Below are 13,831 nucleotides of genomic sequence, written 5' to 3'. Positions count from 1 at the left end.
AGGAAGCGGCGGGACGCGCGTGGCCGGCGCCGGGGGGCGGGGCTTCTTCCCACTGCTGGGTCTCCGCAGAGTCTCCGGGATGCTGCTGTCCGTGTGGGGCTTCCTGCGGCGGCACAAAAAGAAATGCATCTTCCTGGGCGCCTTCCTGGGCGGTGAGTGTGGGGAGGGGGAAAGCCAGGCAGGGACACACAAGCAAAACACTCCCGACAGATGGCCACCCGGCCTCTGCCCCAGAGAAGGAGACTCCACCATATTCCACTCTTCCTGTCAAGAGATTCTTCCTCACGTTTAGATTGAGTCTCTTTTTCTGCCGTTTGAATCTATTGCTTTTAGAAAAACAAGCCTGCCCCCTCCTTAATGTGACATCCTTTCAAATATGTATGTATTTATTTATTTACGACATTTATATGCTGTCCTTCCCACCCCGAAGGGGACTCAGAGTGGTTTACAGGTTATCTGTACGTATAATATATTATTGGCATAGCACAATATTAGTGTTATATATTGTACCATTATACTGTAATATTATTAGTAATATTACATGTAATATGAAATATAACAATTATTATATTGTATTATTATTAGTGTTATATTGTATTACATTATAATATCAATATTATATGTGTATATAATATATTATATTATTAACACAGCACAATATTAGTATTATATATTACTATATTATATATTACTATATTGTATTACACTACTATACTGAAATATTAGTACTATTACATGTAATGTGAAATATAAAATTATTATGTCTTACTATTAGCAGCATATTGTATTACATTTCTAATATTATCAATATTATATGTGTATACAATATATAATTAGCACAGCACAATATTAGTATTATATATTACTATATTGTACTGTACAACATTTGTATGCTGTCCTTCTCACCCCAAAGGGGGCTCAGAGTGACTTACAAGTTACATGTACATGTAATATTATTGGCATAGCACAATATTAGTGTTATATATTGTACTACACCATTATACTGTAATATTATTAATATTACATGTAATATGAAATATAAATTATTATATTATATTATTATTAGTGTTGTATTGTATTACATTGTAATATTATCACAGCACAATATTAGCACAGCACAATATTAGTATTATATATTACTATATTATACTACACCACTATACTCGTAATATTATTAGTAATATTATAAGTAATATGAAATACAAAATTATATTAGCAGTATATTGTATTACATTTCTAATATTATCAATATTATATGTGTATACAATAAATTATTAACACAGCACAATATTAGTATTATATATTACTATATTGTACTATACCACTATACTGTAATATTATGTAAACATGACTGTCATGTTCAAATTGAATCCTAACCCTCAGCCTCCTTTTCTCCAAACTCAAACCCACCCAGTTCCGTCAGGGCTTGGCTTCCAAACCTTTGACCCTTTGGGTCACCCTTATCTTGATTGTTGATAAGCAGGCTGGTTTGCTGAAGGTTTTATGGCCGTAATGACTGGGTTGCAGCTGTGGGCAAGTCTACATAGGGACCACCAAATGCAGCAAGGCCCAAACATGAATCAAGGAGCATGAAAGGCACTGCAGAGTAACTCAACCAGAGAAGTCAGCCATAGCAGAGTACTTCTTGAACCAACCTGGACACAGCATATTATTTGAAAACACAGAAATGCTGGACTGCTCTAACAATCACCATGTCAGTCTACACAGAGAAACCATTGAAAGTATGTTGACAATTTCAACAGAAAGGAGGAAAACATGAAAATGAACCAAATCTCGCTACCAGTATTTTTTAAAAAAACTCTAAAATTAGGACCGTAAATAAAGAACAACACTCTAAACAGGGGAATTCCAGACATGAAACAATCATGGCCAGCTAACGCTTCCCAACAAAAGATTCCCCCAGACAGAAATCAGCGAGGCCTTGAAGCTACAAGGCTTTGCAATCCTAATAAGGGTGATTAATTGCAACATTCACACTTGCCTCCAACAGGAAGACAAGTGTTCTTTCTCCCACCCTGGACATTCCACAGATATATAAACATCCCTTGCTTAGTTTCCAATATACCTCACAATCTCTGAGGATGCCTGCCATAGATATGAGCAAAATGTCAGGTGAGAATGCTTCTGGAACATGGCCATACAGCTCGGAGAGCTCACAGCAACTCAGACTCTGCTTTCCTATCTTTTTCCATTTTTTGTAGCTTTGCACATTCCTCCTGCTTTAGAAAACAAGTTTTTCCCCATAGTAAGGATCGCAATAATGCAGGGAATCAAGTTGAGGCCCATTCTTCGCGAATCTGCCTGCTGAAGCTTAATCTCTCCCTTTGCTCACACCTGCAGGCACAGACTCATCCCTGTCCTGCAGTTCCAAGTCTTATAATTATAACCTCTTCTTTAGAAAAGATGTCCCCCTCCTTCTTCCAAACTCTTATCTTAATGCTTAACCAGATGTTTTATCTTTCTTGTGCTGATATAATAATGCATCCCAGTTAGTTGGGAGCTTATCTAGAAGGAATACGTCCAGCAGTGCATTGAGAAATCACTGTGTTTATGTAAACCTTGTTCACAAAAGTGGTGCCAGTTCAAAATGCTACTTGTACTAACCTGCAACAGGGCGATGTGATGACATTCCTAAGTAGCGTCTTCAGGGGTGCTAAAATCTCTTTTAACAGACTGACAGAATTTCTTAATCCTAAAAGGCTTTGCTGTAAGACTGGTTTGTAAAACATTGTCCTGCTAATTGCCTACATCTTTCTCTGTAGGAGAGCCACATCCGGAAAGCCACGTGATTCCCACCCACAACCAAAGGCAACCCACTTCCTAAGCCAGTGGTTCTCAACCTGTGGGTCCCCAGATGTTTTGGCTTACAACTCAAAGAAATCCCAGCCAGTTTACCAGCTGTTAGGATTTCTGGGAGTTGAAGGCCAAAACATCTGGGGGCACACAGGTTGAGAACCACTGTCCTAAGCAGCCCTTAGAATCATAGAGCTGGAAGAGACCTCATGGGCCATCCAGTCTAACCCCCTGCTTCCTTCATTTTAAGATTTTCTTAGCCCAGCAGTTGTCCCTACTTAACACTGGAGAGAACTCCCATGTTGTCTTCACTAAAGTGTACTTTTACTGCATATTAAACATAGTTGTGTAGTGTTTTCAGTGTGGGGTATTGTGTAGTTTTACCATACACACTGTTTTGAAATGAGTTCTATTCTTTGTATCACTTAATCTGATTAGGAGAACTTGCTCTGGGTAGCACCCTTTTCCTTTGCAGCTTATTCTGTCATAATTTAAATATCAAAATGTAGCACCATCTGACACAAAACAAAGATATCAAGAAAAGAACATTTATGGTGTTGTAAACCATTAACCCCTCTTTTGTAGGAGTTTATGTACTTGGAAAATATGGGCAGAAAAAAATGAAAGAAATTCAAGAAAGAGAAGCAGCAGAATATATAGCGCAAGCACGAAGGCAGTATCATTTTGAAAGTAACCAGAGAACTTGCAACATTACAGGTAAGGTATTGCTATGGTTGGTTCAGTTTGAGCCACGTTATGGATTTTAGAAACTATACTTCAAACAAACCAAATGTTTTGCTCATGATCTGCTTGCGTTTCATATTTTATTCACATGTATTATAAGGTTTCTGGTACAGTTCAAGAGTATTAATTGAGCTGTTATTTCCATTATCTAATATGGGAAATGGGCATAATAGCTAGACTTCAATGAACTGTATCAGGTTTGGTATGTTCAAAGAGTTTTTTTTTTTTTTTTTGGGTGGGGGGGTTCTGTATAGTTGAGATTTTTTTTCGTGCCAGAAGTGACTTGATAAACTGCAAGTCACTTCTGGTGTGAGAGAATTGGCTGTCTGCAAGGATGTTTCCCAGGAGACACCCAGATGATTGATGTTTTACCATAGTAATAGCTCATAACAAATATGTTTTGAAATGTTCAAATCATTAATCCAAAACAATATTTTTAATGTATCTGTAATGGTATATTATTTTGCTGTATTTTTAAAAGCAGGCATAGCCATATCAAACTTCCTTTACTTTAATGGGCAAAGGCCTCTTTGTTTTTATAACACAAGTCATACAGTTATTTTTGTGTTAACACATACATCAGTTTTGAATAATGGTGATCAAAATTAGAAACAGTAATTTGAGACATTTCAATGTAAAATATTCTCCTTATGTTCTCTTCGAAGCTCATTTAGATAGATAGATAGATAGATAGATAGATAGATAGATAGATAGATCAAGTAGTACTTCCAGATTTTCTGAAGTCTATAGTGAACATGTTAGGCTTCTGTTACAATGGAAACTTTAATTTTTTACTTTCTGATTCTCTTACAATTTGTCATTATTACTATATGTGTTTACAACTTTATTATTTTTAATTTGGTGAGGAGGCAAAAAGTGTGATTCTTTTCTTTATCATTTTTTCCCTTTGATAGTACTATCTATGCTTCCAACGTTAAGGGATGCTTTAATGTATCAGTTGAACTCTGAAAGTCTCACTTCTCTACTGAAAAACAAGTAAGCACAATCCTTGTTTTCCCCTCTAAATTTGATGTTAAGTAGTGTGTGTATATCATGATAGTGTGGGAGAACTGTTCTCTGCGACCCTATTTTGTAGGCTGCTGAACATTTAGAACCCTTTAATCGTAACAGAGCAACTTAGATTTAAAGTGACATATCCTGATAAATATGGGAGAGAATAATCACACTTTTAAAAGTCTAGTATCTGTCCTAGCATGTACTCTCAGAGGAATATATTTTAACCTTGCACTATAGCGTATAACAAATCCCACAGTGTCTCACGTAGTTTGAAAAATGCCTGCTGATATTTTACCAAGGCCATACAAGTTATCTTTTTAAGTGTAATTTTTTAAAGTGTAATGTCTTTTAGCTTTATGATAGCATAAGGAAGGGTGAGCACCTCTGTGATGTTTGTTTTGTTGTCTGTGCCCCTCTTCACAAGATTTCACTTCACTTTCTGTCCCTGTGATAATGGGATTTAAAAAAATTGGCTTGAGGAAACAAGTATTGATGAGAAAGCTTTAATGGAGACACCTTTCCCCCATGATAATAACTCTTCCAGGAGTAAATTTCCCTTCCTAGGGGTAATTCCTAGTTGTCTCACCCCATTCTTAACTATGAGTCGTTTGTAAGTTGGATGTTTGTAACTCAGGGATTGCCTATAATCACTTTGTAAATATTACTTCCCATAATCCCAGTATTGAGTAAATACTTCCTTTCAGTCTTGGTTTCAGAAATTCTGCACACTTCAACATCTGAATTTCCAGTCAGATGCAGATTTGTTGTAAATATTTTCTTTTTCTTTTTTTCATTTTACAGACCAGCCAACAAGTTAGAAATATGGGAAGACCTGAAAATTATTAGTAAGTACAAATGAATAATGCTTCTGACCCAGTGAATGTGACGTTCTGACTATTGCTTAAAATGTAGATCTTTTTACAGGAACATATTTCTAATGCACATGATACATTGTTGTAAGGATAATGTAGCAGTATGTATTGATCTACTCACATTTTCATGTTTTCGAGCTGCTAGGTTGGCGGAAGCTGGGGCTAACAATGGGAGCTCCCTGGATTAGAACCACCAACCTTTCGGTCAGCAAGTTCAGCAGCTCAGCAGTTTAACCCACTGTGCCACCAGGGGCTCATTTGCTGTATCTAATATAAAATCTAACATGCTTTTGATAATCTTGAGCTCTTGGTTATTGTATAATATATTAAAGAATACAAAAAATGAGATCCAAACAAACTATATACTTAACTATAATATAACACAAAGTAATAATTGCTATGTTTGAAACATAGTCTATATAGCTTTTTATTATAATGACAGCTTTTTATTATAATGACAGCATTCTAGAGGAGTGATTCTTAAAGTGTGCTCCGAAGCATACTAGGGGGTTCCTCAGTTACCTTCTCCTCTCTCCTTCCTCTTCCCCTTCCAAGCTTTTCCTTCTCTTTCCTTCTCCCTCCCCCTTTCCCCTCGCCTTCCTTTCTTCCCTCCCACCATTCAGGGGGTGCTTTGATTGTGCTTTCCCCGCATGGCAGAAGGGAGTTGAACTGGATGGCCCCTGGGGTTTCTGCTGCTGCTGCTGCTGTTGTTGTTGTTGTTAAGAGCAGATGGTCATCTGTTGGGGGTACATGGCTGATATATATGTGTGTGTATATATATATACACACACATTATGTATGATACAATATATAAACATTGCTTGAGGCTACACAAGAAACTTTTGCTTCAAAAAGAGCTGCACAGCTGAAAAAGTTTGAGAACCCCTGTTTTAGAGCAACAATTGCCCATTTTTTTATTTAGACATCCAATTAAAATAATATCTGCTTGTTTATTAAAGGTTTTACAAGAAGTATTGTAGCAGTATATAGCACATGTATGCTTGTAGTTCTTCTGCGAGTCCAGTTAAACATTATTGGTGGATACATCTACCTGGATAATGCAGCAGTTTGCAAAAATGACACAGTAAGTACATTGTTTGAATTGTTTTAGTCTCCAGGATGGAAAATTTTGAAAGGGGCAGTGGTTACTTTTGGAATCAGAAACACTTGTTTGGATCCCATTAAATTAAATTATACGAGTTTCCTTTATTAGTAATAAATAATAAATAAGTTTTATTTCTGCTCCACCACCATCTCCCCAAAGGGACTCAGGGCACCTAGGAAAATACAGACAGGTGCCACATATAGACAATACATAAATCTAAAACGATAAAACCATAGAGTTACAGTCATGCACTTATGTAATTATTACAATGTAAAACACTAAAATTCATAAAATGCAGTCATAGCTGCAGATAAAAACAAGTTGTTTCCAATTGTACTGAAGGACTGATCTGATAGGCCCTATATCCCAGGATCTGATCCCAGGTTTTTTTGCTTTAAACTGGATTATATGAGTCCCTACTGCCAGATAATCTGGGATAAACAAAAAACCTAGAATCAGGTCCTGAGGTATATGGTCTGTCTGGAGGGCCCTGAGACTTCTTATTACAAACAGGACAATGTTGAGAAGTAGAAAATGTGGATCATTTTGTTTTTGCAAGGGGATTTGTAGAAGTATACCTCATTTTACAAAGTATATGTGTTCCTAGGCTTTATTTCTGTAATGGAAACTTTTGTACCAGAGGTAGAAATAACATGAAAATAATAGAGAGAGGTTCCTACAGAGTGAAAAAGTAGACAATTTCAGCAAACTCTTTATTCAGAACTGTCATTGTGCACACATGAAATAAAATCATCCAGGTTGATTTTATGCAGCTTTGGAATATGGAAGAAATACTCTGACTGTTATGTTGCTGATGATGATTTTTTTTCAATATGTTTGATTAAAATTCTTAACAAAGAAACCACAAATAAAAACCAATACTTATACATACATAAACACAGACATACCTAACAACAATTATATATCAAACTGTACAACATATATCTCTTTTCTGATTACATATAAGTCTAAACTACAAACATAACATACATTGATTTTAAAGGTGAAATTTCTTCCCTTTTTTGATAATTTCTCACCTTTATCTATTGATTAAGGCAGGGAGCAACAGGTTAAAATATAGTAATAAATACTCACATAACAATACAGTTAAGAGAACGTAACATCAATTTAAAAAGCATACACATTTATTAAATTCACAATTTAAAAGCCATCTGGATAGGCCTGAAGGAAAAGATTGGTCTTTAATCTTTTTTAAGGGCTCCTATCATGTTTGCATTTAAGTAAACTCCAGAAAGGATCTCTGAGGTTTCCCCCACCACCTTTTTGAATTGTTGTGTCCTCTGCTGTTCTGTATTCAAAGATGGCTGAGGCTGTTAAGAACCAGGATGCCTTGAAAGTGGTCCCAGCTGCAGGAAAGAGAAAGCAAGGGGAGGGGATGCGGCCTCCTGATTGCACAGCCCTACAGACATGGAGGATAAACACACTGCTCCATAAAGTAACAGAAACATGACAGAATGTTTTTCTCCTCATAGACCCTTCTTGCTCCCCCTGACGTCCAACAGCAATATTTATCAAGTATTCAGCACCTCCTTGGAGATGGTACAGTATCCACAAAAACTACTTGTACATGATTTTGATTTTTGCTGAGTTCAAACAAATGGCAATCGGTCCTCAATAACTTTCTTCTTCTCTCCTAGGTTTGATTGAATTAATTACTGTGGTTAAAAAAGCTGTGCAAAAAGTATTTACTAGGTAAAAACGACTGCCTTTTTTTTTAAAGTTTCTGCTAAAGGCTTAATAAATATAGCATGACACAGCACCTGCAGTTTCACCTATTCTCATCTGCCAAAACAGGTCCTCTCTACAAGTTTTCTAAGTGGTCCAGGCAATGTTATGGTATGCTTCTGCTGTAGACGTTGGAATAAAATCATGTTGGAAGACTTAACAAATGTTTCTATGGCAAATCTATGGTATTCACACAGATTTGATTTTAATGTTTTATTAGGTGTTTTAATTCTTATATTTAATTTTTAAATTATATTTTAATTCTGTTAAATTTAATTATATTTTTATATTTAATTCTTATATTTTCTGTTTTAAATATCCTTTTATCTTATGATTAATTGTCCTATTGATTTTATTCTTAGTTATATGGTGTTGATTGTGATTTGGTCTATATATGTAAGCCATTGAATTTTGCCACTATTTCTGTGTAAACCGCTTTGAGTCCCCGTCCCCAAGGGGGAGAAAAGCAGTATATAAATACTGCAAATAAATAAGTAAATAAATAACTTCTAGTGGAAGTTACTGATTTCAATTGACTTTGCTATTATCCAGTTTCCTATTTGCCTCCTAATTCCAGGATGTATTTCCCATTGATACAGGGCTTGTGCTGTATATGAATCATTTGGTAGAGGTACAAGTAACTCATGTGATCAATATTTGGTCACATCATGTTAGCCTAGTTAACATCACTGGCCACACAATCAACTCACATATCTTATTGAACCTTCATTGGCTTCTGTACATTAATGTGGATGTTTTATATTTAGGTTTTATGTTAGATATAATTTTTGATAGGTTACATTTTATTTAATTTATAGAAGATGACATGTTATATATTATTTTCATATAACATATAATGTAATATTTTGGGCTATTAAATGTTTGTATTTGTTGTTGTACTGAGGCATTTAATGTTTGCCTTTTTGTTTGTTGGAATCCGCCCTGAGTCCCCTCTAGGAGATAGCAGAATATAAATGAAGTTTTATTTATTATTATTAATTAACTCTCTTTCTTGCAGTGTTTCACTTAAACATGCGCTTTCCCTCTTGGATTTGGATGAGAAGCTTAGAGAAATAAGGAGGGCAGTAGAACAGCCTGAAGATAATCTCACATCAGAAGAAACTGGATCCCATTCTCTGCTCTGTCATTACATGATGCCAGATGAGGAGAATCCTTTAGCTTCCCAGGTATTTCCATTGATTAACATAGTTAGGGTTTGTGTGTGTTTTTATTTAACTACCACTTAATGATTATCGTTTAACTGGATAAATCCGAAAAAGAACCCATCCTCCCAAAGCCAAATTATCCTAAATAAATCAAATCTCACCAAAGTGCTTTTATACTTATCTTTCTAGGCCACTGGACTTACAGAAAAAGATATTACTACTATTAAGTTACTTAATGAAACAAGAGATATGTTGGAAAGGTATGTAGTTGTGCTATTGCAACAATCTATATTTGTGGTAAACTTCTTGCTTACATGAGGAAAATTCACGTGGATTGAAATTTGGAGGTCTGTCATATAACTGATCCCTTTATAACCTTGTGAGTTCATTTCTGCTTAGATAATGCCTGCTTCCCCCTTAACTCAAAACATTGTAAAATACGCATTTATGTGGTTGAAACAGGCCAGCCTTTCTGATGCTTCCATTTCATTTTGTTGGAATTGATCTTATTAAATGCTTTTGTTGTTTTGCATGTTTGAAAATACTGTCTAAGACCCCATCTATACTGAAATATAACAATTCAATTGAGTTAAACTGCATTCTGAATTTACATTATATGACAATGTAGATGTGGCCTATGTGTATGAGGACAAAAGGGGAGGACCCAATATGAATGGACATTATCAAGTATCAGTCTACCTCTAATAATAATGATGGCGATGATGACATGTGTACCAGCAGAGCATTCATAATAACGGGTTTGTTTTATTTACTCCAGTCCAGATTTTAATAGAGTTTTGACTTCATGCTTAAATAGAGGATTTAGTAGATTACTGGACAATGTGGCAGAATTCTTCAAACCTACTGAGCAAGATATTTGTCATAGCGCTTCCATGAACAGGTAACATTATTTTAAAATACATACTGAAAGAAGGTTCATTTCTATATAAAAATGAATTTATGCAGAAGCTTGATGTATACCTAACTGGTGTTAAAGAAATTAATTTTTTGACCAAATAAAAAGACATTACTTAAGATTCCACTGAAGTCAACCTATCTGTAGATATAAGTTATCAAAACTTAAGTATTTCCTTTGGCTCATTGTTTTAGAATATTCCATTCTAGTTAGGTTGTAGAAATGTAACACAATACTTGGAAAGAGTAGCTTTAAAATATGATTGTTAGTAGTAGTAGTGGTAGTAATTTTAATTGTGGTAACTGTGTTTTAACTCTATATCAATGACACAAATATTTATATTTTTGTATTTGCTTTGTTTTACATTTGTATTGGTTTGTATCATGTTATTAGCTGTCTTGAGCCCCTATGTAACTCTAGCCAAAATATATATTTATTTTAGCTTTGGATAACATAGGGAAGGGTTAACACCCCTGGGATGTTTGTTTTGCTGTCTGTGCCCGTTCAGAAGATTTCACCCCTCTTTCTGTCCCTGATTTTGAAAAAAAAAATGCTTGTTGTGAAAAGAAGGATTTGGTGATAAAGCTTCAGTGGAGACATCTTTTCCCCATGATAACTCTTCCAGGAGTGAATTTCCCTTCCGAGGGGTAGACTTCTCTCACTTCCTGTTGTCTCGCCCCCATTCTGAACCACGAGGCATTTGGAAGTCAGATGTTTGTAATCCAGGGACTGCCTGTATATGAAAAATTTAAATCAGTGGTGGAAAGGCTCTAACACTCTTGTATATGAGATGCTAAAGTCCAGAGTTAATCAGCTGCATAGGGGAAGAATGTCTGACTTGTAAGTTTCTGGTGCAGGTAGTCTGCACTTGCTGTTCTGTAAATAGTTAACAATATGGTCTTCCACATTTATATTAATGTAACCATGTTTCACTTCCATTTTCTTGCCTAGTCTTTCTAGTGTCAGTCTTCCTTTAGCCAAGATAATTCCTATAATAAATGGGCAGATCCATTCAATCTGCAGTGAAACTCCTAGTCACTTTGTGCAGGTAAGAAGACATTTTTGTCAACTCATTATTTTAAGTCCAATTTAAGATATGTCTACAATTGTTTCTGCATTTTGCTTTCATGAAGTCATAAAACCAATTCAAAACAGTGTAAGGCCAAAAAACCAAAATAATTTTGCATCCCAAATCAAGTGAAGATTTTCAGATACTTAGGAAAAGCATTCCATCAGCCCATTTTGTATTATTGTTACAGACATTGTATTATTGTGTGTTATGATAAGAGTAAGGTGGATATAGTACTAACAGAATGGCCAGTATTTTATATGGAAGAGGAAATTTAGAAACATAAAGGAAGTCCACTGTTGGTTGAAAATATATTAACAAGAGTCAGGCCAAGAAAGTAAAATATGATCAAAATGGCTTGAGATTTGCTTGATGTAGAATACTCTTGGGACTGCACTTGGATGTGATCCAGTTGTAACTGTCAGCATGTATATTTTTTGTATTTTGTTGTCATGTTTCAATTGTATCTCTGACATGGTTTGTAAAGTACCATATATACTCAAGTATAAGCTGACCCGAATATAAGCTGAGGCACCTAATTTTGCCACAAAACTGGGAAAACGTATGAATTTGAGTATAAGCCAAGGGTAGAAAATACAACAGCTACTGGTAAATTTCAAAATAAAAATAGAAACCAATAAAATTACATTAATTGAGGCATCAGTAGGTTAAATGTTTTTGAATATTTACCTAAAACTGTAATTTAAGATAAGACTGTCCAACTCTGATTAAACCATTATTCTAACCTTCTTCAATGTAAATGTGCTTACGTATCCTTCCAATAATAATAGAGTAAAATAATAAATGTGATAAAAATAGAGTAAAATAATAAATGTAGTAGTAATAATAATAATAATAATAATAATAATAATAATAATAACAACAACAACAACAGAGTAAAATAATAAATAACGCTGGCTCGAGTTTAAGCTGAGGGGGGCTTTTTCAGCCTAAAAAAGGGCTGAAAAACTCAGCTTATACTTGAGTATATACAGTATCTTCAACTTGAGTCTAAACACTTAGTGCTGTATAACACATTGTGTGATTGTGTCATAAATGCTTGTTGATGCTATTCGTTTATTGTGTTTAAAAAATCAAAATTAAATAATCAGTCGTCGTATATTGTTTCCAGGACCTGTTAATGATGGAACAAGTGAAAAATTTTGCTGCTAATGTGTATGAAGCTTTCAGTACTCCTCAGCAATTACAGAAATGAGGCACATGGCAAGATGTATGTGATACAAATTAATAGTGCTCCATCATTGTGAATATTTTATTTTAAAAAATCTCATTATCAGAAAAATGTAGGATTATTAGGCCAGCAAAAAGTCATTCTAAAGAAATACAAATTCTACATTTTATGTTGATGAAAATGTCAACTGACAGGTAAAATTTTATTGGAAAAAATCATTGTATGGTATGCCTTTGTATGAAGGCAATCTTGGCTGTTGAACAACTTGCTGGATATATAACAAGACGTCAAAGCCAGGCTTCTGTTCTTCAATAGGAAAGGTGGGTGAGGAAGAAAAAGAGGTGATGTTTTGCTAGTATTTCCCCGATATAGGAATAGTGCATGGCCTATGAAACAAACTTCCATTCAAAAATCAGCAGTAACAGAACACACCAGGATTGGCAATGGATGAAACATATCTAGCAAATGAGCTTGAAACCTCTTTTTCCACTGGCACAAACAACTTCTAAGTTAACTCTTTCTTAATAAATATCAGTTGTTAAACACAAAATTTGGCCTGTATGTTCTGTCTACAGCTACTTAAGCTGTGAAAGATCAAATGCTCATTTCCTATTATATTAAAAGAATGCAAGCAGTTTGCAGTTAGTTCTCTTGTTCACCTACTATCTCACCTTCAGGTCTCCTGGCCAACTGAGTGTAGAAAGTGTTTGGAAGGAACATATTGACTTCTATGCTTTTGACCACGCATGGGCAAACTTGGTCCCTCCAGGTGTTTTGGACTCCCACAATTCCTAACAGCCACAGTCCCCTTCCTTTTCCCCCTCAGTTGCTTAAGGAAAGGGCCTGAGACTGTTCGCAACTGTGGAAGTTGATGTCCAAAACACCTGGAGGGCCCAAGTTTGCCCATGCATGCTTTAGACTCTCTAGATTGGGGCCTCTAGAGTTGAGAATATAAATTGAGGAGCTATTTTTTGACCAGTGCAATGCTCAGTGTTCTCCTGTTGCAGAGTTGAGCTGATGTTTCTAGCAAATATTATGTCTATGCTGTTTACAAACAGCTACTGCTGTACACATTCATTTTGTAAATATTTTTAACTTGTATTGATTGAAACCTAATGAAACATTTAAATAAAAATAAAACTATTTTTAAAAAGTGTGTGTGTGTAAACACTCAACATCCCAAATAATGC

At 35.3% G+C, this 13,831-nt stretch overlaps 1 protein-coding gene across 1 annotated transcript; it reads left to right on the top strand.

Moving 5' to 3' along the window:
* The first annotated feature begins 7 nt into the window (after positions 1 to 7).
* Positions 8 to 13,797, top strand: PEX3 (peroxisomal biogenesis factor 3). The gene is made up of 12 exons (XM_060753490.2): positions 8 to 152; positions 3,400 to 3,531; positions 4,473 to 4,554; positions 5,377 to 5,420; positions 6,407 to 6,531; positions 8,046 to 8,112; positions 8,211 to 8,265; positions 9,317 to 9,485; positions 9,654 to 9,724; positions 10,243 to 10,365; positions 11,332 to 11,428; positions 12,582 to 13,797. Exons 1-12 carry the CDS (start codon positions 80 to 82, stop codon positions 12,663 to 12,665), a joined length of 1,122 nt encoding a protein of 373 aa, XP_060609473.2. The 5' UTR covers positions 8 to 79; the 3' UTR covers positions 12,666 to 13,797.
* The last annotated feature ends 34 nt before the right edge of the window (positions 13,798 to 13,831 follow it).

This window comes from Anolis sagrei, chromosome 1 (assembly GCF_037176765.1).
Source record: "Anolis sagrei isolate rAnoSag1 chromosome 1, rAnoSag1.mat, whole genome shotgun sequence".
Lineage (NCBI taxonomy): Eukaryota > Metazoa > Chordata > Lepidosauria > Squamata > Dactyloidae > Anolis > Anolis sagrei.
This window is presented reverse-complemented; position numbering and strand designations above follow the sequence as displayed.

Coding starts and splice junctions, on each gene's coding strand:
- PEX3 (XM_060753490.2), top strand. CDS start 80: ATGCTGCTGTCCGTGTGGGGCTTCCTGCGGCGGCACAAAAAGAAATGC. Junction 153..3,399: donor CCTGGGCGCCTTCCTGGGCG/GTGAGTGTGGGG, acceptor CCTCTTTTGTAG/GAGTTTATGTACTTGGAAAA. Junction 8,113..8,210: donor TCAGCACCTCCTTGGAGATG/GTACAGTATCCA, acceptor CTTCTCTCCTAG/GTTTGATTGAATTAATTACT.